At 49.5% G+C, this 25,780-nt stretch overlaps 1 protein-coding gene across 6 annotated transcripts in view; it reads left to right on the top strand.

The window, feature by feature from the left end:
- Positions 1 to 25,780, top strand: part of LOC140396252 (voltage-dependent calcium channel subunit alpha-2/delta-4-like) — an 820,155-nt gene that overhangs the window by 385,333 nt on the left and 409,042 nt on the right. For all 6 annotated transcript variants that reach the window (XM_072484603.1, XM_072484602.1, XM_072484604.1 and 3 more), the window contains 2 exons: positions 484 to 611; positions 8,712 to 8,792. In XM_072484603.1, the coding sequence (XP_072340704.1) occupies positions 484 to 611; positions 8,712 to 8,792 (209 nt within the window). The remainder of the gene's footprint in view (positions 1 to 483; positions 612 to 8,711; positions 8,793 to 25,780) is intronic.

Genomic DNA, 25,780 nt, shown 5'->3' with positions numbered 1-25,780 from the left:
ATGTATTGAGCCATGATACAGAAGTTGCTATCGGGTCTGTCATTTAGACCCTGATACAATTTGAATTGCCAATTGTGGCAGCAGTGTACAGTTTTGGGCCTGCCAAAGAAACCTTGCAGCAGATGGAATCATAATCCAAAAAGGGGAACGCTGATTACATTTTTAAAAATATTTTTGCTTTACTGTGTGCAAAGAGATACAGCAGTAGGAAAGGAATCTCCACTGCTCTGGCCTTCCTCTTTCTTCCTCAGACAATGATGAACTCCATCCTCCATCGTCCCTTACCCTATGCCAGAGATTGTTCCCTTGGTCTCCTGCTGTGCAAAATCCCACTCTTGCTCATGAACAAACTAGACATTTCCGCCAGCTTAGAATGGGAATACATTTTTAAACATTAATGATCCCCAGGCCCTGCACTCATGGCCTGAATTAAAATTTGGGCTGTTGTCTAGATAATCTCAGGCCATTTTTGTTCTTTTACAGGAAGTTCTTCACGACTCAGGATAAGCATAGTATTTTTACAATGGACCATTTCCCACTCTGGTACCGTCGAGCTGCTGAGCACCCAGCTGGAAGTTTTGTATACTACATACCCTTTGAGGAAGACATGGGTGAGTGTTCTTGTGCAGCATTGTTGCTCAATTCTGCTCTATATGTAGTTACATCTGGTGGGCTGTTCATATATGTGTCTTCTCATGTCAGTGTCTATTACTTAATTTATGTGTATATCTGTGTATTTAATTGCAATGTGTTAGGACAAAATGTAATACCCTTCCCCCAAGTCTGGAGCACACACGTCTTTTGGAAAATAATGTTCTTTTGGTTTGTTGAAGTAATTAAAGGTCCAATACAGCTGAAATTTGAGTGATCTTCAACAATTTGCTTTACTTGCAGGGCTGAATGGGCAGGTGGAAAACCTGCAAGGTGAGTATGGGCAGCACAGTGTGTCTTAATTTGAGAGAGGTTGGAGGCAGCAGTTAATACAACAACAACTGTCCTTATCGATAGAACCAGGAGTTACCGCACACAACGAGGCCTTTCGGCCTGCTGTGACTGTGCCGACCGGTAAAGGGAAAAAAATAATAAACTAGCCACTCATTTTAATCCCACTTTTCGGCACCTGGTCTGCAGCCTTGTAGGTCCAGATCCAGACGCCTTTTAAATAAGCTGACCATTTCAGCCTGAACCACCAATTCAGGCCATGAATTCCACATGCCCACCACCGTCTGGGAGAAAAAGTTTTGCTTCATGTGCTCTCAAATCCTTCTACCAATCACATATAACCTATGCCCCCTGATAATTGGCCCCTCAGCTAGGGGAAACAAGTCTTTCCTGTCTACCCTGGCTTGGCCCCTCATAATTTTGTACACCTAAATTCAGTCACCCCTCAGTCTTCTCTGTTCTAGGGAAAACAGCACCAGCCTATCTAATCTCTCCTCATAGCTGCACATTTTCAAGCCCTGGCAACATTCTTGTAAATCCCCTCAGTACTCTCTCCAGAGCAATTATGTCTGCCCTGTGCTGTGGTGACCAGGTCGGTACACAATATTCCAGCTGTGGCCTAACTAGCATTTTATGCAGTTCCAGCATGATATTGGATTGTGGGGCATTGTTATTTTGGAGACTTTCCATTGAACTAACATCACAAGGGTGAGTATTAGAAGCTGGGGTTTCTCTGGGTGGCCATCAGACACAGTTGAGCCTTGGAAGGTAACGCTCCTAGTGAGAGACTTGGACTATGGAAATTATTCACGATGGAGGTGGATCCTCCAGTGAAGAAGAACTAAGGAGGAGGGAAAGGTGGGCCTTTGACCAGGGCCAGCTGCACTTGACCGACCAGGTGGATGAGGAATCTAGTGCGGCCTCAGCTTCAAAACGTGGCCGACCCTTCCTCACTCAGCATAAAAGATCTATCAAGAAAAAAGTGCTTTTTGATCTTGAAACTGATAATAAACTAGAATAGATTGGAAATGTAAAATAGGATAGGATTTTAGTCGCAGTGATCACAACAAAATAGGGTTCAAAATTAGGATTCAAAGTGGCATAAATTGGCCAAAGATAATAGGTGGAAAAAGTGCAAATTGTGGACAAATGGGGCAGAGCTATAGAAGATAGCCTGGGATAAAATCTTGAATATCGGAGTCAAAAAGAGTGGGTTCTGTGATACAGTGTAAAAACTTAATTCCGTTTTTCATTTTCATTGCTTCTTCCTACCTATTTGAAGGCAGTTAAAATCACCCATGATTGTTATTTACCTTGCTGCCTAGCTATTTCCTCCTCCAATCCCCTTCTAATATTTGATGGTCTATAGACGCCTTTATTAGAGTGATGGATCCCTACTTTTCTCTTGGGGAATCTTTGAAATTCAAGAGAAGTGTATTCCACTAAAAGCCAATACAAACAAGCTAATTAATGTGGCCTATGGGTAAATGAAGAACTCAGAGAATTGAATCGAACGAAAAAGACATCCAGGATATACAATATACGAAAAGAGGAAGACAAAATGAAGAAATTTGGAGAAAAGTGTTTTAAAAATCAGGAAGCCAAAGAATATTATGAAATTAAATTATTCGGGATATAAAAAGAAATACTGAAGTGTTCTGTAGACACAATAATAGAAGAAAAGTTTAAGTAAGGACAAGACCAGTAAAAATAAAGTTTCAGGTAATGATGGTATAGTGATAGTGAACAACTATTTCAGGAAAGTCACTATTATAATGTAGGAAATGGGGTGCAAATTTATGCACAGCGAGCTTCCAAAAACAGCAATGTGATAACCGGAAAATTCGATTTTATGATATTGACTGAGGAATAGATTTTGGTCAGGACACCAGGAATAATTCCTTTGCCTTTCTTAGAAATTGTACCCTGGGATATTTTACATACACCTCAGAAGACAGATGAGGCCTTGGTTTGACTATCTGAAAGGCAGTACCTCAAATCTGGGACGTCCTCTGAGGTTAACTGCAGTTGGTTATTCAGGCCCGGTTTTGTTCACACTGCTTCCGGGGAGTTGACCAACTATTCCTACTGTCTGCTAAGATCTAAAACAGCTACCCCCCCTCCCCTCCCATTAGGTTTCAGTATCTCCTTAAATACATTCTTTCCCTTTGATATTTCCATTATCCCACCAGTCTCTTTAGAAATGCACTCTCCCAGAACTGACTAAATTAATTTCTTTACTCCACCTCTTAGGATTTAAAAGAAAGGGAAACTTACCTTGTCCTTGCTTTACCTACTGACACTTTCATTTTACATCTGTATACATTTCTCTTTGAATCACAACAACTCATTCAAATCTACTTATGTAAACGTGTGTTGGAAGTCCCTCTCGGACAATACCATTTCTCTCCAGATTCTCTGGTACATTGTGCGCAGAGAATCTGGGGGTGTGATGCCTAACATCACACTGGCGGTATGGGATCTGATAGAGCAGACGATGACCCGATACCCATTTAAAAGAAATTCCCCTCCAGACCCCCATGGACACAGCAAGCAAAGGGGCAGCCGCCACACCCCACCCTCCCCCACAAGCAATCCCATCCCACAAGCACTGGAGCAACCTGCCTCACACAAGTACTGGGGCAACCACCCATGCCCAACCCCCGCCACACAAGCACTGGGACAACCCTCCCCACAGACACACTGGGGCAATTCCGCCCCCCCCCCCACAAACATGAATGGAACCCCCACCAAGGAGGTCCCCAGGGGGCCTGCCCCTGGCACAGCCCCCTGGCAATGCCACCCTGGCACTGCCAAGTTGCTGCTGCCAAGGGGCAGTGCCAGGGTACAGATTCAATTGAACAAAGACTAGAGTTGGATACAACTGAGGCTTTATTGCTCTAAGATGTGTGGCCTCCCACAGCAGCTGGTGGAATGGCTGCTGAATGGAAGACATACATATTTATACTCCGCCTACTGGGCGGAGCCAGCAGGCAGGGACTACCGGTGAACCTGTAGTACAGGTCCTACCTTACATCACCTAAAGAAGGTGTAACAGTGGTTCACCACATTCACCCCCTGTTAAAATTGAATCCGGTGGCGTGGGAGGGGGGGGGGGCGGGGGGGGACTATATACAGCAATGAATCGATATTTACAGTACTTGAGCAGAAAAAAAAAATGTCTTTTGAAGTCCGGCGGACCAGTCAAAGGTTTAACCGGTCCGGTGCCTTGATGTTCCGCTGGGAGCGACGTAATGGTGGCGGCGATGTCGATGCTGGCATGATGTTCGGTGACTCCAGGAGCATGCCAAAATCCTCTTCATCCTCTGGCGTGGGCAGGGGAAGGACGGATGGTCCTGGTGGGGTTAATACTGGGAGCGCCGGGGGAGGGTGGGGTGGCGCCGGGCTGGAGGGGTGTGTGTGTGAGGAACCTGCTGGTGCCAGGTCCCTAAGGGAGACAGTATCCTGGCGGCCGTCGGGTACGCCACGTAGGCATACTGGAAGTTTGCATGGAGCAATTGCACCCTTTCCACCAACGGGTCCGCCTTGTGGAGTCGGACGTGCCTACGGAGCAGGACTGGTCCTGGAGCTGTGAGCCAAGTCGGAAGCGACACCCCGGCTGTGGACTTCCTGGGGAAGGCAAAAAGACGTTCATGGGGTGTGTTGTTAGTGGCGGTGCACAGCAGTGACCGAATGGAGTGGAGTGCATCAGGGATGACTCCCTGCCAGCGAGAGGCTGGGAGGTTCCTGGACCGTAGGGCCAGTTGGACGGCCCTCTATACCGTCCCGTTCTCCCTCTCTACCTGCCCGTTTCCCTGAGGGTTATAGCTGGTCATCCGGCTGGAGACGATATCCCTGCTGAGCAGGAACTGACGCAGCTCATCGCTCATAAATGAGGATCCCCTGTCGCTGTGGATGTAGGCGGGGAAACCGAACAGAGCGAAGATAGTGTTTAGGGCTTTGATGACCGTGGCAGACGTCATATCGGGGCATGGGATGATGAAGGGGAATCTGGAGTACTCATCGACCACACTGAGAATATATGTGTTTCGGTCGGTGGAGGGGAAGGGCCCTTTGAAATCCACGCTGAGGTGTTCAAAGGGGCGGGAGGCCTTCACCAGGCGCAAGCGGTCCGGCTGGTAGAAGTGGGGCTTGCACTCCGCACAGACCTGGCAGTCCCTGGTGATTGTCCAGACTCCCTCGACGGAGTAGGGCAGATTGCGAGCCTTGACAAAATGGTACAACTGTGTGACTCCCGGGTGACAAAGGCTGTCGTGCAGGGCCTGGAGTCGGTCTACTTGTGCACTGGGGTGGGATAGGGCGTCTGGGGGCTCGTTGAGTTTGCCGGGGCGATACAAAATCTCGTAATTATAGGTGCAGAGCTAGATCCTCCACCTCAAGATTTGATCATTTTTGATCTTGCCCCGCTGTGTGTTATTGAACATGAAGGCTACCGACCGTTGGTCAGTGAGGAGGGTGAATCTCCTGCTGGCCAGGTAATGCCTCCAATGCCACACAGCCTCAACAATAGCTTGGGCCTCTTTTTCGACAGATGAGTGCCGGATATCTGAGGCATGAAGTGTGCGGGAGAAGAATGCCACGGGTCTGCCTGCCTGATTGAGGATGGCGGCTAGGGCGACATCCGATGCGTTGCTGTCACTTGAAAGGGGAGCGTCTCGTCTACTGCGTGCATCCCGGCCTTGGCGATATCGGCTCTGATACGGGTGAAGGCCTGTTGTGCCTTGGCCGCCAGGGGAAAGTGTGTGGACTGTATGAGTGGGCGGGCCTTGTCCGCATAGTTTGGGACCCACTGGGCACAGTATGAGAAGAAACCCAGGCAGTGTTTGAGGGCCTTGGGGCAGTGAGAGCTCCATGAGGGGGCGCATGCGGTCGGGATCAAGCCACAGAACTTCGTTCTGGACCACATAGCCAAGTATGGCTAAGCGGGTCGTGCTAAACACGCACTTCTCCTTGTTGTAGGTGAGGTTGAGGAGAGTGGCGGTGTGGAGAAATTTGGCAAGGTTGGCATCGTGGTCCTGCTGGTCATGGCCGCAGATGGTGACGTTGTCTAGGTAAGGGAAGATGGCCCGCAAACCTACCGGTCGATCATTTGGTCTATCTCCCTTTTGGAAGACCAAGTTAGTGACGCCGAAGGGAACCCTGAGGAAGTGATCGAGTCGACCCTCCGCCTCGAAAGCAGAGTATGGACGGTCCGATTTACGAATGGGGAGCTGGTGGTAGGCGGATTTGAGGTCTACCGTTGAGAAGATCCGGTACTGTGCAATCTGATTGACCCTATCAGATATGCGTGGGAGGGGGTACGTGTCGAGCTGCATGTACCGATTGATGGTCTGACTGTAGTCCATGACCATTCTGTGTTTCTACCCAGTTTTAACGACTACCACTTGGGCTCTCCAGGGGCTGTTGCTGGCCTCGATGATGCCTTCCCGAAGCAGCCGCTGGACCTCGGACCTGATGAAGGTCCTGTCCTGGGTGCTGTACCGTCTGCTCCTGGTGGTGACAGGTTTGCAATCCGGGGTTAGATTTGCGAAGAGAGAAGGCGGATCGACCTTTCGGGTCGCGAGGCCGCACACAGTGAGGGGTGGTAGGGGCCCGCCGAATTTGAGGGTTAGGCTCTGGAGATTGCACTGGAAGTCCAGGCCTAGCAGCGCAGAGGTTAGGGAGGATGTAGAGGCGGAAGCTGCTGAATTCTATGCCCTGGACTGTGAGTGTGACCGTACAGTACCCCCGGATCGTAACGGAATGGGATCCGGAGGCAAGGGAGATTCTTTGGTTGGCGGGGTGTACCGCGAGGGAGCAGCGCCTTACCGTATCCGGGTGTATGAAGCTTTCGGTGCTCCCGGAGTCCAGCAGGCAAGAGGTCACGTGGCCGTTGATTTTCACGCTGGTCAATGCGGTGGCCAGGTTGTGCGGATGAGACTGGTCGATCGTCACTGAGGCGAGTGGTGGTCGGTCGTCGCTGGCATTGGATGATGGGGAGCCTGGGGGGCCGGGGACCTGGAATGCTGTCGGTGTCCAGGCCCCGTGGGGGAGACAAGATGGCGGTGCCTGAAGATCCGGCGGGGGACAAAATGGCGGTGCCCATGGGCCGCACGTTGCGGGGGTTGGACAAGATGGCGGCGCCCACGGGCCGCACGTGGACTGAGGGGGAGAAGATGGCAGCGCCCACTGGCCTTGCGTGGTCCGGGGAGATGAAGATGGCAGCGCCCATTGTGTGTAGACTAGTGGGGTGGGTGCGATAGCGGCGACTGCGCGGGCCTGGCGCACCGCGGCGAAGTACCCCTTTTTGCCGCAAGCCTTGCAAAGGGCTGCGCGGGCCAGGCAGTGTTGCCGACGGTGTTTCTGCTGGCTGCAGAAGTAACATCAGGGACCCCCGGGTGCGCAGGCTGGCACGTGGCGCTGGCGTACTGGCTGGCTGAGGCCCCCGCTAGGGCGGCCGTCTGTGGGGTCCACGATGCGTAGGAGGGATGGGCCGCGCGGCTGGGGGGGTAGGCCTGACTGTTGCGTGAGGTGACCGTCATAGAAAGCGCTAGCTTCTTTGTCTCAGCTAGATCAAGCTTGGCCCCTTCTAACAGTCTTTGGCGTATGAGGTCCGACCCAATCCCCGTATAAGGAGGTTCAAATGTTCAGTGGCTGTAACGGCCTGACAGTCACTGTCCCGGACGAGTGGGATTAGGGCCCGCCAGATGTCTTCTATGGACTCACCAGGGAGTTGAGAGCGAGTGGCGAGTACGTGCCTGACGAAGAGCGCGTTCCTCTTCTGTGCGTAGTTTTCTTTGAGAAGCGCCATGGCGTCGACATAGTTCGGGGCGTCCTGGATCAGCGGAAACACGTTGGAGCTCAACCTTGAATACAGGATCTGTATCTACTGAGCCTCCAGTGCAGGGGTGGTCACTGAGTTGGTCGCTATCCAGTGATTAAAGTCCTTTTTGGTGTCGCTTGATTGCGGATCCAGCTGCAGGCGATCTGGCTTGATACGGAGGTCCATCTTTTAGAAAATCTTAGAGCAATAAATTGATGCATGATCAATTGAACAAAGACTAGAGTTGGATACAACTGAGGCTTTATTGCTCTAAGATGTGTGGCCTCCCACAGCAGCTGGCAAAATGGCTGCTGAATGGAGGACACGCATATTTATACTCCTTCTACTGGGCGGAGCCAGCAGGCAGGGGCTACCGGTGAACCTGTAGTACAGGTCCTACCTTACATCACCTAATAAAGATGTAAGAGTGGTTTACCACACACGACCACGGGAATGTTCCTCTCCCCCGGGGGCTGTACTTACCTTCTTCTCTCCCCCCTCCCCCAGCCATTTCCCTCAACTACTTCCTGTTTTGCTGTAACTGTTGTAATCCTCACCGGCGTGAATTCCGTATCTGGGGGAAACATATGGTGGGGAAGCCCGTTAAATACATTCAAATTTTTATTTAAATACATTTGAAAGGGCGGGAGCGACATTATGTCATCAGCGAAGGACGGGAAAAATCGGAAAAAGGTCTGGCCGACGAGAATCCCGTTTTCCGATTCTTGCTCGAATTTGCATGCCTAGCTCAGTAGATATGACAGAAAGTGAATGGAAAGATATTCTGTAAAGTTGGGATGAGATAGATGGTGTGAAAGGAGACTGGCATAAACTTGTTGAGCTTAATGTCACCTGTTCCTGTTCTGCATATGCAATGTAATTGTATGTATCATTTAAAGGTCATATATTTGGTTAGTGGTTTGTTTCATAACATGGGTTCTTCCAGGAAAGAAGACCAGGAGTAAAACTGTAACAGCAAGTACGGCAGTAAGTGTTACTGTGAACAAAAAGATGGCCATCGCAGCAGGTAAGAAGTCTTGGACTAAAGCTGTAATTAAATTTGAGTTTACAATGCAAAATCTTTGAAGTTTTACTCTTGTACAGAATCACTAAATTTACCCAGTCTCATCTCTCACAATAATATATAGCCTGTCATTGGAATGTCCAAGATGAATCATCATCATTAATAGACTAATTATAAAAGCAGGACTTCATGAAATTGTTTCCGTCTCTTCCATCTAAATTTCACCAATTTGGATGTGTGAATTAGTAAGACTGTATTTTGCCTTAACACTGAACATTTCGAGGTGAATTTGCATTTCTCAGCTTGCAGTGTCATTGGCAATCCTTTCTGGCTTTTGTGATCTATCTGGACTAATCTAAAAAAGTGTGAAGTTATTAAATTAATTAAGTGATCATTGGGTGTGTTTACTTCAAATTTTAGGGGTGAGCTGACTGATTTGCCCAGGTGCTGTAATAATGACATATTTGGAAAGTTAACCAGTCAGATATATTTTCTATAGGATTATCATCCAGCCTCAGTGAGCTGCGGGTGGTCTAGTTTTTTAATTATACATTGGAAACTAAAGCCTGTGTGGTTTGCTCAATTTATGCCCAATTTTTCAAATCAAACCCAGCACCAAACAATGTGTCTACCTAGTTTTTTTCAAAAGAAAAAAAATTACTTCTTGGTGATGCACGATCAATGACCACTAAAGCGAGGTTGTCGTCCAACTGAAGACTTTAATAAGCTAGATGTTTCCTCCAGCAGCTCCGGTACAGAATGTAGGCTGGTGGGGTGGCACGGGCTCTTATACCCCGCCTAGCAGGGTGGAGCTATCATACATTCTAACCAATAGAAAGCATACAGTTTCCACCAATGGTGCTTTAGACTATCAGGTACCGTAATACCTATAATACCACATTCACCCCCTGTTAAAAAAGAGTCCGGCGGGGTTGGTGGCCTGAAACTACAAAACATGGCAACGTGGTATAATTAGTTATGGAGGTACCGTAATACCTCCGTACATTGTATAGTAATTATTTACAATTCTGATAGCTATGTACATTTGATGGTTTATATTTACAGTTTACAATTAAAATGAAGCAATCAGTCGATAGGGGGCCCCGGCCATCCTCTGTGATCGTCGGAACTTCGGTGGTGACTCCGGTGGAGGCTCGGGCGTCTGTGACTCCGGGAGCGTGGCTTCGATCTCCATGGCAGCTTCGGCACCCCCAGACGGTTGGGAAAACGGTTGACCTGGGAAGGGAGTGCCTGCGGGGGGCGTCAGTGGGTGGGAGGGCCTAGACGGGGCCGGCGAAAGTACCGATCCTCCTGTAAGGTGCTGCGGTGGAGGGGAGAGTAGGACTGGTGGCTGGGATGTGCGTGGGGTTCCGGCGGGCGCCAGGTCCCGTAGGGAGACCGTATCCTGTCGGCCGTCGGGGTACGCCACGAAGGCGTACTGGGGTTTAGCATGAACCAGATGGACCCTCTCGACCAACGGACCCGACTTGTGCGCCCGCACGTGTTTTCGGAGCAGGATGGGTCCGGGTGTTGCCAGCCAGGTTGGGAGCAAGGTCCCAGAGGAGGACTTCCTAGGGAAGACAAGGAGACGTTCGTGGGGTGTCTGATTGGTGGTCGTACAAAGCAGTGACCTGATGGAGTGGAGGGCATCCAGGAGGACTTCTTGCCAGCGGGAGACTGGTAGGTTCCTGGACCGTAGGGCCAATAGGACGGTCTTCCAGACCGTTCCGTTCTCCCTCTCTACCTGTCCGTTACCCCGGGAGTTGTAACTGGTCGTCCTGCTCGAGGCGATGCCCTTGCTGAGCAGGAATTGACGCAGTTTGTCGCTCATAAAGGAGGACCCCTATCACTGTGTATGTAAGCGGGGAACCCGAACAGTGCCAAGATGCTATGGAGGGCCTTGAGGACTGTGGTTGCGGTCATGTCGGGGCAGGGGATGGCGAATGGGAACCGGGAGTACTCATCAATCACGTTCAGGAAGTAAGTGTTGCGGTCGGTGGAGGGTAGGGGGCCTTTGAAGTCCGTGCTGAGGCGTTCAAAGGGACGGGAAGCCTTTATCAGGTGCGCTTTCTCTGGTCGGTAGAAGTGCGGTTTGCACTCCGCGCAGATTTGGCAGTCCCTGGTGGCTGTCCTGACCTCCTCGATGGAGTAGGGCAGGTTGCGGGTCTTGACAAAATGGAAAAAACGAGTGACCCCCGGGTGGCAGAGGTCCTCGTGGAGGGCTCGGAGGCGGTCCACTTGTGCCGCGGGACAGGGCGTCAGGAGGCTCGTTTAGCTTCCCGGGACAATACAAGACCTCATAGTTGTAGGTGGAGAGTTCGATCCTTCACCGCAAGATCTTTGTCGTTTTTTATCTTGCCCCGCTGTGCATTATCAAACATGAAAGCAACCGACCGTTGGTCCGTGAGGACAGTGAATCTCCTGCTGGCCAGGTAATGCCTCCAATGTTGCACAGCTTCTACTATGGCCTGGGCCTCCTTGTCGACTGAGGAGTGGCGGATTTCGGAAGCAGGGAGAGTGCGAGAGAAGAAAGCCACGGGCCTGCCCGCTTGGTTGAGGGTGGCCGCCAGACTTACGTCGGACGCATCGCTCTCGACCTAGAAGGTGAGGGACTCGTCGATGGCGTGCATCATGGCCTTTGCAATGTCTGCTTTGATGCGGCTGAAGGCCTGGTGGGCCTCTATCGACAGGGGAAAAGCTGTGGATTGGATCAGGGGACGGGCCTTGTCCGCGTAGTTGGGGATCCACTGGGCGTAGTAGCTAAAAAACCCGAGGCAACGTTTCAGGGCCTTGGAGCAGTGAGGGAGGGGGAACTCCATAAGGGGGCGCATGCGTTCAAGGTCGTGGCCTATAACTCCATTTCGCACTACGTAGCCGAGGATGGCTAGGCAGTCGTGCTAAACACGCATTTATCCTTGTTCCTTTTATAATGTTAAGGATTTTAGTGGTCTGGAGAAGTTTTCAGAGGTTGGTGTCGTGGTCCTGCTGGTCATGGCCGCAGATGGTGGTATTATCGAGATACGTGAATGTTGCCCGTAAACCGTACCAGTCAACCATTCGGTCCATCTCGTGCTGGAAGACCGAGACCCCGTTGGTGACACCGAAGGGAACCCTTAAGAAGTGATAGAGCCGCCCATCTGCCTCGAAGGCAGTGGATTTGCGGTCACTAGTACGGATGGGGAGCTGGTGGTAGGCGGACCTGAGATCCACCGTGGAGAAGACCTTATAATGCGCGATCCTGTTTACCAGGTCGGATATGCGGGGGAGAGGGTACGCGTCCAGCTGCGTAAACCTGTTGATGGTCTGACTATAGTCGATGACCATCCTATGCTTCTCCCCGGTCTTTACCACCACTACTTGAGCTCTCCAGGGGCTGTCACTGGCTTCAATGACCCCTTCCCTCAGTAGCCTTTGGACCTCTGACCTAATAAAGATCCGGTCCTGGGCACTGCTCCTGGTGGCGACGGGTTTGCAATCCCGGGTGAGGTTTGCAAACATGACAGGCGGGTCGACCTTAAGGGTCGCGAGGCCGCAGACAGTAAGGGGGGGGGGGGTATAGGGCCGCCAAATATGAAGGTCAGACTTTGAAGGTTACACTGGAAGTCTAAACCCAGGAGTGTAGCCCGCCTAGCAGGGCGGAGCTATCATACATTCTAACCAATAGAAAGCATACAGTTTCCACCAATGGTGCTTTAGCCTATCAGGTACCGTAATACCCATAATATCACACTTGGTAACCTATACTAATTTTTCATCATTTCCACTTTCACACTACAGAACTGACATTGGGTAAGTGAAGATATAAAAGAGCCAAAAATACCTCAATATGAACAGTGTTGGCATCTTAGATGAGATTAAATACCATCTGCAGACTTGACTATTTAAATTTAAAGTAGGTAGAGCAGTAAGGGACAACAATAGTTAATAATGCCTAAGGTCTCAGAATAGCATCAGCAGAATATTAGCCTGTTTAATTGCTAAGAAAATGAGCAAAAGAACATACAACATGCCAGCTGCAGTTGCTGAAACTGGAAACTGTGAAGGACAATGCAAGGAGAAGAATAAATGCTGCAGATTCAGGTGGGTGGAATAGCATTAACCCAAGGGAGCAGAAGACAAACAGCAGCAGTACAATACAGAGGAAGACATAGAGTGTCAATGCAGTCTTCAACTAGCCCACAATATATGGTTCATTTAGTTATAACTTTGTAGGGAATAGTTTTCCAAAGCTAAGGGGACTGATATTCGGCAATTTTGGGAATGATCATTGTGGCACATACAGTAAAGCCTTGACGGAAAGGTGGGAAGAAAATAATTCTCTAAAATCAAAATGCTGGAAAACAAAATGTTGGAAAAACACAGCATGTCTGGCAGCATCTGTAGACAGAGAGGTCAGGGAGAAAAGGGGTGAGTGGTGGCAGGGAGCGAGGCCAGGCAGGAAGTGAGGCTGGAGTAGGGGAGCAAGGCCGGGAGGGAGGTGAGGCCAGACAGGAAGCAAGGCTGGTGGGGTTCGGTGGGAAGCCGGGCAGCGGGAAGTGAGGCCAATAAGCGAGAGAGGCAATAAGCAAGGCCAGACAGGAAGCAAGGCTGGTGAGGTTGGCCACGAAGCGAGGTTGGAGAAGCAGGGGAAAGTGGGCAGCTAGAAGGAGGGGCTGCAAAGGGGGATGGAGGCTGTGAGGGAGAGAACTGTTTCAAACCTGTCAGCAAAGGAATACTCAGCTAACTAGGAACCGGTAAAATTTGAAGTCATGAGGTATTGAATTCTTAAGGCTGCACAAGGTCAAAAGCTAATATTTGGGGGGAAATGTGGTGAATGCGACTGTAATAAGCATTGTGTTAATTGAGTAATTCAATACTGAACAGTTCTATCTGATGAGAAAGATTTGCATTTATGCTATCACATCTCATAATATTGTCAATTACTTGAGATGCAGTGGCTACGTTAGAGCCAAACATGCAACCATTTTGCCTATACTAAGATCCCAAAATAACTTGCATTTTTAGAGTGCTTTTTATGACCTGAGGACATTCCAAAATGCTTTAAAGTCAATTAAATACTTTGAAAGTGTAGTCCCTGTTGTAATTAATGAAATGTCACAATATAAATGGTCAATTAGTTTCGGGAAGTCAAGGACAAGGGAGCATACTCTAAAAATTGGAACCAGGTGTTTCAGCAGCGAGGCTGCATATTTATACAGGCAGGGACTACCGGCGAACCTGTAGTACAGGTCCTACCGTACATCACCTAATACAGGTGCAACAGTGGTTTACCACATTCACCCCCTGTTAAAAATTGAGTCCGGCGGGGGTGGTGGATAACTATATACAACAATGAGTTAATATTTACAAGATTTGAGAAAACAAATGTCCTTTGATGTCTGGTGGACCGGTCAGAGGTTTAGCCAGTCCGGGGCCTTGATGTTCCTCTGGGAGCGATGCAGTGGTGTCAGCGATGTTGGTGCTGATCTGGTCGATGGTGACTCTGGGAGCACGCCAAAATCCTCTTCATCATCGGGCATGGGCAGGAGGGGGACGGATAGTCCTGGGGGGGGGGGCTGCTGTTGGGACCAACGGGAGAGGGGAGGGGGGCGCTAGGGGCAGAGGGGGTGTGGGGGTGGAACCTGCTGGTGCCAGGTCCCTGAGGGAGACAGTATCCTGGTGGCAGTCAGGGAACGCCACATAGGCGTACTGGGGGTTTGCGTGGAGCAAGTGCATCCTCTCCACCAACGGGTCCACCTTGTGGAGTCGGACGTACTTAAGGAGAAGCACGGTTCCCAGAGCTGCGAGCCAAGTCGGGAGCGACACCCCAGATGTGGACTTCCTGGGGAAGACAAAAAGGCGTTCATAGGGTGTATTGATCGTGGCAGAGCAGAGTAATGAGCGAATGGAGTGGAATGCATCAGAGAGGACCTCATTCCAGCGGGAGGCCGGGAGGTTTCTGGACCGTAGGGCCAGCTGGACAGCCCTCCATGCTGTCCCATTCTCCCTTTCTATCTGCCCATTTCCCCGGGGGTTTGTGGTAAACTACTGTTGTACCTATATTAGAGGATGTACGGTAGAACCTGCACTACAGGATCGCCTGTGGCCCCTGCCTGCTGGCTCCGCCCAGCAGGCGGGGTATAAATATGCGTGTCCTCCTGCTCGCAGCCATTTCGCCAGCTGCTGTGGGAGGCCACACATCTGATAGCAATAAAGCCTCAGTTTGGATTCAACTTTCGTCTTTAGTCAAATTGATCGTGCCTCAATTTATTGCTATCAGTTTCGAAGAATGGACCTCCGTATTAAACCAGATCGCCTGCAGCTGGATCCCCACTCAAGCGATGCCAGAAAGGACTTTCAGCACTGGCTAGCTTGCTTCGAAGCGTATATCAACGTGGCGCCGACCTCTGTTCCGGAGGCTCAGAAGATTCAGATTATATATTCCAGGCTGAGCTCCAAAGTCTTCCCACTAATCCAGGATGCGCCGAACTACGCCGAAGCCATGACTCTGCTCAAGGACAACAATGAGCAGAAGACAAACACGCTCTTCGCCAGGCACGCGCTCGCCACTCGCTCTCAACTACCTGGTGAGTCCATAGAAGACTTCTGGAGGGCCCTAATCCCACTAATCCGGGACTGTGACTGCCAGGACATTACAGCCAAGGAACACTCAGACCTCCTTATGCGGGACGCCTTTGTGACTAGAATTGGGTTAGATATCATACACCAGCGGCTCCTAGAAGGGGCCACGCGCGACCTCACAGAGACTAAAATGCTAGCGCTCTCCATGACGGTCGCCCTGCACAACGTCCGGTCCTACGCCCCCAACCGCGCGGCCCATCCCTCCTACGCTTCGTGGACCCCACAGACAGCCGCCCCAGCGGGGGCGCTGCCCACCCAATACGCCTGTGCTACACACCAGCCAGCGAACCCTGGGGGGGCCCCGATGCTATTTTTGCGGCCAGCAAAAGCACCCCCGCCAACGTTGCCCAACCCGCGCTGCCCTTTGTAAAGCCTGCGGGAAGAAGGGTCACTTTGGGGGCAGCACGGTAGCATTGTGGATAGCACAATTGCTTCACAGCTCCAGGGTCCCAAGTTCGATTCCGGCTTGGGTCACTGTCTGTGCGGAGTCTGCACATCCTCCCCGTGTGTGCGTGGGTTTCCTCTGGGTGCTCCGGTTTCCTCCCACAGTCCAAAGATGTGCAGGTTAGGTGGATTAGCCATGATAAATTGCCCTTAGTGTCCAAAATTGCCCTTAGTGTTGGGTGGGGTTACTGGGTTATGGGGATAGGGTGGAGGTGTTGACCTTGGGTTGGGTGCTCTTTCCAAGAGCTGGTGCAGTCTCGATGGGCCGAATGGCCACCTTCTGCATTGTAAATTCTATGTTATTTCGCCGCAGTGTGCCAGGCCCGCTCAGTAGCCGCGATCGCCCCCACCCCACCCCGGTCACGGACAATGGGCGCCGCCAACCCCTCCCCTCAGACCACGTGCAGCCAGTGGGCGCCGCCATCTTCCCCTCTGCGCGACACGGGCGTTTCATGGGTGGCGCCAACTTGTCCCACCCCCGCAACGTGCGTTCCATGGGCACTGCCATTTTGTAACCCGCAAGATCTTCGGGCGCCACCATCTTGTCTATCCCTCAGTACATGAGCACCACCAGCGTTCCAGGACCTGAACTCAACGGCCGCCCCATTATCCAATGACCAACCAAGGCTCGCCTCCATGTCACTCGACCAGTCTCGACCGCATAACCTGACCAATGCATCCACCAGCGTGAAAATCGATGGCCACGTAACCTCTTGCCTGCTGGACTCAGGGAGCACCAAAAGCTTCATACACCCGGATACGGTAAGGTGCTGCTCCCTCACGATACACCAATCAAAAAATCTCCCTGGCCTCCAGCTCCCATTGCGTAGCGATCCGGGGGTACTGTACGGTCATGCTCACGGTCCAGGGCGTAGAATTCCACGGCTTCGGCCTCTACGTTCTCCCTTACCTCTGCGCTGCACTAATCCTCGGCCTGGATTTCCAGTGTAACCTCCAGAGCCTAACCCAGAAATTCGGCGGACCCTTACCACCCCTTACTATGTGCAGCTTCGCGACCCTAAAGGTCGACCCACCTTCCATGTTTACCAATCTAACTCCAGATTTCAAACCCGTCGCCACCAGGAGCAGACGGTACAGCACCCAGGACAAGACCTTCATCAGGTCCGAAGTCCAGCGGCTGCTTCGGGAAGGCATCATCGAGGCCAGCAACAGCCCCTGGAGAGCTCAAGTGATAGTAGTTAAAACTAGGGAGAAACACCGAATGGTCGTGGGCTACAGCCAGACCATCAACCGGTAAACGCAATTCGACGCGTACCCCCTCTCACGCATATCTGACATGGTTAACCAGATACCGGGACTTCTCAACGGTAGACCTGAAATCCGCCTACCACCAGCTCCCCATCCGTAAATCGGAACGTCCATACACCGCCTTCGAGGCAGACGGCCACCTATACCACTTCCTTAGGGTCCCCTTCGGCGTCACTAACGGGGTCTCGGTCTTCCAAAGGGAGATGGACCGAATGGTCGATCGGTACGGTTTGGGGGCCACGTTTCCGTACCTAGACAATGTCACCATCTGCAGCCATGATCAGCAGGACCACAATGATAACCTTGCTAAATTTCTCCACACCGCTACTCTCCTAAACCTCACTTACCACAAGGAGAAGTGCGTGTTCAACATGACCCGCATAGCCATCCTCGGGTATGTGGTCCAGAACGGAGTTCTGGGGCCCGATCCCGACCGCATGAGCCCCCCCATGGAGCTCTCCCTCCCCCACTGCCCCAAGGCCCTCAAACGCTGCCTGGGGTTCTTTTCATATAACACTCAATGGGTCCCAAACTATGCGGACAAGGCCCGCCCACTCATATAGTCCACCCACTTTCCCCTGACGGCCGAGGCCCAAAAGGCCTTCGCCCGGATCAGAGCTGATATTGCCAAGGCCACAATGCACGCTGTAGATGAGACACTGCCCTTCCAAATAGAAAGCGACGCATCAGACATCGCCCTTGCCGCCACCCTCCATCAGGCAGGCAGGCCCGTGGCATTCTGTTCCCGCCCCCTTCATGTCTCTGAAATTCGGCACCCATCCGTCGAAAAGGAGGCCCAAGCTATCGTTGAAGCGTGCAGCATTGGAGGCATTACCTGGCCGGCAGGAGATTCACTCTCCTCATTTACCAATGGTCGGTAGCCTTTATGTTGAACAACACACAGCGGGGCAACATCAAAAATGATAAAATCTTGCGGTGGAGAATCGGGCTCTCCACCTATAATTACGAGATTATGTATCGCCCCGGCAAACTCAACGAGCCCCCAGATGCCCTATCCCGAGGTACATGTGCCAGCGCACAGGTAGACTGACTCCGGACCCTGCACGACAGCCTTTGTCACCCAGGAGTCACACGGTTGTACCACTTCATTAAGGCACGAAATTTACCCTACTCCATCGAGGAAGTAAGGACAATCACCAGTGCAAGCCGCACTTCTACCGGCCGGACCGCGCACGCCTAGTGAAGGCCTCCTGCCCCTTTGAACCCCTCAGCGTGGACTTAAAAGGCCCCCTCCCCTCCACCGATCATCACACATATTTCCTTAGCGTGATCGACGAATACTCCCGGTTCCCCTTCGCCATCCCATGCCCCGACATGATGTCTGCCACCGTCATTAAAGCCCTCAATTCGATCTTCACTCTGTTCAGTTTCCCCGCCTACATCCGCAGTGACAGGGGATCCTCATTCATGAGTGATGACCTGCGTCAGTTCCTGCTCAGCAGGGGTATCGCCTCCAGCAGAACGACAAGCTATAACCCTGAGGCACGATCAATTTGACTAAAGACGAAAGTTGAATCCAAACTGAGGCTTTATTGCTATCAGATGTGAGGCCTCCCACAGCAGCTGGTGAAATGGCTGCTGGCTGGAGGACACATATATCTATACAGGCAGGGACTACCGGCGAACCTGTAGTACAGGTCCTACCGTACATCACCTAATACAGGTGCAACATGGTTTACCACACCACCCCTCCATCACTTTCACCTGGTCCGTCTCAGAAACTTCTCTTCCCTTCGCTGACCTTTCTGTCTCCATTTCCAGCAATAGACTATCCACTAATATCCACTACAAGCCCACTGACTCCCACAGCTATCTGGACTACAGTTCTTTCCACCTTATAAACTGTAAGGACTCCATCCCTTTCTCTCAACTCCTTCGCCTCCGTCGCATTTGATCCGATGATGCCACTTTCCAAAATGGTGCTTTGAAAATGTGTTCCTTCTTCCTTAACCGTGATTTCCCACCTATAGTTGTTGACAGGGACCTCAACAGTGTGCGGTCCATCTCCCGCGCCACTACCCTTGCCCCCCCCCCCTCCCTCCCAGAACAAGGATAGAGTTCCCCTCCTTCTCACATTTCATCCCACCAGCCTCCGTATGTCCTCCACCATTTTCGCCAACTCCAGCGTGATGCCACCAAACACATCTTCCCTTCACTCGCTCTGTCAGCATTCCGCAGAGACCTTTCCCTCCGAGATAATCTAGTCCACTCCTCCACCATACCCAGTACCTCTCCCATCACCCAGTACCTCTCCCATCACCCATGGCACCTTCCCATGCAATCGCAGAAGGTGTAACACCTGCCCTTTTACCTCTTCCATGCTTAACATCCCAGGCCCAAAACACTCATTCCAAGTTAAGCAGCGTTTCACTTGCTCCTTTTTCAATCTTGTCTATTGCATTTGCTGCTCCCAATGTGGTCTCCTCTATATCGGAGAGACCAGACGCAGACTGGATGATCGCTTTGCTGAGCACCTTCGGTCTGTGCGCATTCAGCACCCTGACCTTCCCGTTGCTTGCCATTTTAACAAAAGACCCTGCTCCCATGCCCACGTGTCTGTCCTTGGCCTGTTGCAATGTTCCAGTGAAGCTCAACGCAAACTGGAGGAACAACATCTCATCTTCCGGTTAGGCACACTACAGCCTTCCGGTCTCAATATCGAATTCAACAACTTCAGATGATTAGCTTTACCCCACCTCGACCCATTTGTTTGCATCCCATTTCATTTTAAATGTCTTTTACCATTTATTTCTGTTTTGTCTTTCTTAATATATATTTAACCCCCCCCACCCCCACCCCATCTTATCCACCTTTCCTTCCCCTTTCTCCCCTTTGCTTCCCCCTTCCCCTACCCCCACACCTACATCTGTCACAGTTTACCCTCTGATGTTAGTTTCTTTGCTGTTTGGCCTTTCACACCTTTTGTTCTCTCTGGGGACTGCCATTAGCACTCTTTCCCCATGGTCTCTGTGGCTATTACCACCCCGTTTCCCTGGGTTTCTGTGGCTATGACATCTTTCATTCTCACTCCACAGTATAAATATTTCCCACTTTCTCTGTCTGTTAGCTTTGACAAAGAGTCATTGGACTCTTTTTTTCTCTCCCTACAGATACTGTCAGACCTGCTGAGATTTTCCAGCATTTTCTCTTTCATTTCAGATTCCAGCATCCGCAGTAATTTGCTTTTATCCAGTAAAACTTTGGAACTCTCTTCCACAAGCAGTAACTGATGGATTAGTTATTAAATTTAAATCTGAGATTGAGACCTGAGATGCAGCAAAAAGGGTATTAATTGCCAGGTTAAAGTCTTCCAGCTTTGTGTACACATGATGGAACATATAGTTGTGATCTCACCTAGCCATGGAAGTCGTGTTTAGATGATGGCTTTTTGTGTCGAAATATGTGTCAGTTATGAAGAAAACATTTTTGTTGCCAACTGATACCTGTTACCTTGTGCCAATTTTAATACTGTGTTGTCTCGGGAATTAATACTTTGTTGTGTGTTGTGACTTTAAGTTCAATGGTGAGGTGGTGATTATTGAGAATTATGATGAATTCTTCTAATTCTGCTTCTGTGTGAGTCCAATTACCCCATACATCAACACAAATACAGAAAGCCACGTTACCACACAACTGCATCACCTGACAAAGGTGTTACTAAGACTGAAAAAGGAGCAAGAGACATTAGAGAACTTATCAATTTTCTCCTCTAATTATCTATTTTGACACTACATCCTGACCTCCTTCCCCACTTATGGCTAAAGAGACGTTTCCTCAATCCACTACCTTCCACACATGAATCAGCTCCTTTTGTCTAGAAATGACGACCAGTGTTTATAACCTGTGAATAAGTCAGCATCTACATAAATAATAACAAACTATGTCAGTGCAGAGTCTATTTTAACGCAATAACTGTTAAGCCTAAGTCCAACTCTTTCCTAATACCGTGTGCTTTTCCTGGGTACCGACAGATCGCCTACTCCTGTGCTCCTTCTTAATGCAAACCTGGATAATGGGTGGATGGCTTCTCAGGCTTTACAAAAGTGTCTTGGAACTGGAGCCTTTATTTCAATGAGCTGACACCTGATATGGAGCTGTTGAGCAACTTGATATTACCTCCCATCTTCAACTGATGTGTTGCTCTGAAGGGTAGGCGCTGCATTTGCCATACCATGTTTCACTGGGTGTCAGCAATATCAGGCAGACGGTCTCCAACCATCAACATAGGGCACTAAATCTATGTCTCAAATGATCAGTGGAATGACTGTTCTCATGACTCCTATCAGATCTGAAGACATGAAAGACATGTTTGCCATGGTCTGGAAGCTATGATTCAACCTTTGCTCCAATCTACAATCTGCTTCCAGACAGGGATCTCTCTTAAAAGGGGCGTCCAGGCAGAGGTCTCTCTTAAGAGGAGGTCTCTTGTGGAGTTCTCTGGTGCTGGGGGGAATGGGTGGGGTGGAGGGATCTGGTGGGGATGGGGTTGGTAGGATATGCATTGTGGGGGGAGGGTGGCCCTCTGCTGGACTTTGTGGGGAAATCTCTTAAAAAGTTACCCCCTTGGCCCACTGTGAGATCCATCGCATCAAGTCCATGTTTATAAATGCATACACCAATTCTCCCCCACATGATTCGTGACCCAGAGAATGACAAGCGCTTGGAGAATATGGGGCTGGATTCTCCGATTCTGGGGCTATGACCCACGCCAGCATGGGAAGGGTGGCATTTTATGCCAGGAAAACTGTCGCAAAACGGCCACCGATTCCCAGTTTTGCTGGGGGCTAGCAAGACGGAGGCGTTGAGTACCCAGCTCTAGCTGCCGATACGCCCTGGAGAATTACCGGGTCTGTGGCCGCACCTGCGCACGTGGTGGTCTGCAGCGGCCGTGCCGTGCTACATGGCGGACACAGCCGGCAGACCCGGCCTGCGAAATAGTGCCCTCCCTGAGCAAAGAAGTATTACATAGGGGTGCCTTAATATTGTTTTATGGTTTATTTCTTAATCTGAGACTTCTCTGGAAATTCACTTGGGGTGCAGGAAGGCACTCATTAGTCTGATAAGATAAAATCTATAAAATAATTTGGAGGTTTTCTCTAACATTCATTAGTCTCTTCTGCAATTATTTCTTAAAAGTAGAATAGAATCCACAGAATCCCTACAGTGCAGACGGAAGCTATTTGGCCCATTGAGTGTGCACTGACCCTCCTCCGAAAGAGCACTCTACCTAGGCCAACTCCCCCACCCTATCCCCATAGCCCCGCACATTGATCATGGCCAATCCACCTAACCTGCACATCTTTGGACTGTTGGAGGAAACTGGAGCACCCGAAGGAAATCCACACAGACACGGGGAGAATGTGCAAACTCCACAGTAGCCAGGTATCAAATGCGCATTAACCAACAATGGAACCAAAATGATATTTTGACTTAAAACTAAAGAGAAATGATTAAAGCAAATTACTGCAGATGCCGGAATCTGAAACGAAAAATAAAATGCTGGAAAATCTCAGCAGGTCTGACAGCATCTGTAGGGAGAGAAAATAGCTAATGTTTCAAGCTTTGACAAAGGGTCTTCTGGACTCGAAACATTAGCTCTTTTCTCTCCCTACAGATGCTGTCAGATCTGCTGAGATTTCCCAGCATTTTATTTTTCGTTAAAGAGAAATGATATTATGACTAGCATAAACATATACAATTATCAGCTCTTCACACTTCAGGAAATAATGACATAATGCCAATTTGATTAATCGCAATGGCTCACTGGTCATATGTTCTATGGCACAAGACAGGATCAAGCTCCACGCTTCACATTCCACAATAACCTTTGAACAATCACAATTTTGCTATTTCTATCAACCTGCCCAAGGAAACATTCAAAATTGAATCTCTGACAGGTTTGATATCTGCTTGGGGTCACAAAATGAAATAATTTGTCTGTAATATTTACTTTGTGGTCTGTACACTGTGCTGACATCCTGACAGACAAATGGCAATTTTATTTTTCTTTGCTCTTAAAACTTGCCCGCTCCAGGCAGTTTGTTCAGCATTGACTTCAAATAAGATTTGCACATCATTTTGTTATTGAATTTTAATTTTTTTTTCTTGTCATCTGGTTTGCTTAGTACAAAACCTCAGAGCAAGACGGCACAGATCTGTGGGAAAAAAGCAGTTGTGTGTAATGTCCCCTTTGGTCAGGGATTCTCAACGTTTTCAGGGATGCTTCCTCTTGTGGGGCAATTAGAACGAGGGGTCCTAGTTTTACGATAGGCGGTTGTAGATTTAAAACAGCGGTGAGGAGAAATTACTTCTCTCAAAGAGTCATGAATCTGTGGAATTCATTACCCCAGCGTGTGGTGGATGCTGGGTCTTTGAGTAAATTTAAAGAACAAGTAGGCAGATTTTAAATTAGTAATAGGTTGAAGAATTATGGAGAATGGGCAAGAAAATGGAGTTGAGGCCAAGAGGAGATCTGCCATGATCGTATTAAATGGCAGAGCAGGCTGGAAGCGCTGAATTTCCTACTCTTCCTTATGGGTCTCATGCTCTTAGTCTGTCGCTCTCTATTATTATAAAAATCTCATCGACCCTCTGCAGCACAACAGAAGTATTTTTCTGTATAAAAATTAGTTATACAATTAAACGTAAATTGATTATTATTTTTGTTTAATTACTTAATGTAAAATATGTTGCTGATGCTGGACGACAATTCGATCAAGACTTGAAGGTACGTTCATGAAAATACGTAAAAAGTGGGAAAAGATTAACCACAAAACTCAAAAACTGCAAGCAGAGGCCAAGTTCAAAAAGGGGGTTAACCAAACAGCAGAAAAATTATAAACCAAGGATGTCAAAATAATGTTCAGGGAGTAAAGCCAAAATATTCGGATCCAGAGTAGCCAAGAATTATTGGCGTTACACGTCTGGCCACTTTAGGCACACAATGCTAGTAAGGATGCAAAATGGAGGTTTGCTTTGCATTTGCCAGAAACCTTTACAGTGTTGGAAGGGATCATCAGCAGTGCTATCAAGTGGCACTTACTCAGCAATAACCTGCTCACTCATGCTCAGTTTGCATTCCGTCAGGGTCACTCATCTCCAAGCCTCATTACAGCCTTGGTTCAAACATGGACAAAAGAGCTGAATGCGAGAGGTGAGGTAAGAGTGACTGCCCTTGACATCAAGGCAGCATTCGATCAAGTATGGCATCAAGGAACCGTAGCATGAATGGAGTAAATGGGAATAAGGGAGAAAATCCTCCACAGTTTGGAGTCATACCTAGCACAAAGGAAGGTGATTGTGGTGGTTAATGGTCAAACACCTCAGTTCCAAGACATCATTGCAGGAGTTCCTCAGGCTGAACCATCTTCAGCTTTTCATTAATGTGACCTTCTCTCTGTCATAAGGTCAGAAGTAGGGATGTCCACTGATGACTGCACAATGTTCAGCACCATTTGCGACTCCTCAGATTCTGATGCAGTCTATGTCCAAATGAAGTGTGACCTGGAAAATATCCATCCATGGGATGACAAGTAGTATTCGCTCCATACAAGTGCCAGGCAATGACCATCTCCAACAAGAGAGGATCTATCCATCACCCCTTGACATTTATGACATTGCCATCTCTGAATCTCCACTACCAACATTGTGGGGGTTACCATTGACCAACCACTGCACTGGACCAGCCACATAAATATTGTGGCTACCAGAGCAGATCAAAGGTTAGGAATCGTTATTTTAAATTATTTGTTTTTAATTTTGTTTAATTTAGAGTACCCAATTCTTTTCTTTTCCAACTAAGGAACAGTGCATGGCCAATCCACCTAACCTGCACATTTTTGGGTTGTGGGGGTGAAACCCACGCAGACGAGCAGAATGTGGAAATTCCACACGGACAGTGATCCAGGGCCGGGATCGAACCTGGGACCTCAGCGCCGTCGGCAGCAGTGCTAACCACTGCACCACCGTGCCGCCCCCAAAAGTTAGGAATCCTGCACGGGTAACTCACTTCTTTACTTCCCAAGGCCTGTCCACCATCTACTAGGCAAAGGCTAGAGTGTGACGGAATACTCTCCACTTGCCTGGATGAGTGCAGCTTCAACAACACTCAAGAAGCTCGACATCATCCAGGACAAAGCAATCCACTTGACTGGTACCCCTTCCACAAACATTCAATCCATCCACCACTGACGAGGACAAGCACAGCAGATACCTGAGAACACCACCTGGTCATTCCTCACCAAGTCACTCACCATCCTGCCTTGTCACTGTCACTGGGTCAAATTCCTGAAATGCCCTCCCAAACAGCACTGTGGGTGTATCTACATCTCAGGGACTGCAGTAGTTCAAGTAGGCAGCTCACACCACATTCCATAAATTAATACATTTTTCAAAAGGCAGGTCACTCTGTAGCGCACAAAGACTTCGTGAGACGAATAGAGTGAAGTCGATGAGGCTTTATTAAGCGTGTCTGTTCCCCAGCAGCCCGATAGTAAACTGGTCTGCGGGGGAAGGCACCGGCTTCTTATACTTCGCCTTCAGGGCGGAGCATGAGGTCAACGGCCAACCAGGACCCGGGATCTGTCAGCCAATGACATTAGAGCTTCCAGTCCCACATGACCCCCAATACATACTAC

Source organism: Scyliorhinus torazame, chromosome 19 (assembly GCF_047496885.1).
Source record: "Scyliorhinus torazame isolate Kashiwa2021f chromosome 19, sScyTor2.1, whole genome shotgun sequence".
NCBI classification, from domain to species: Eukaryota; Metazoa; Chordata; class Chondrichthyes; order Carcharhiniformes; family Scyliorhinidae; genus Scyliorhinus; species Scyliorhinus torazame.
This window is presented reverse-complemented; position numbering and strand designations above follow the sequence as displayed.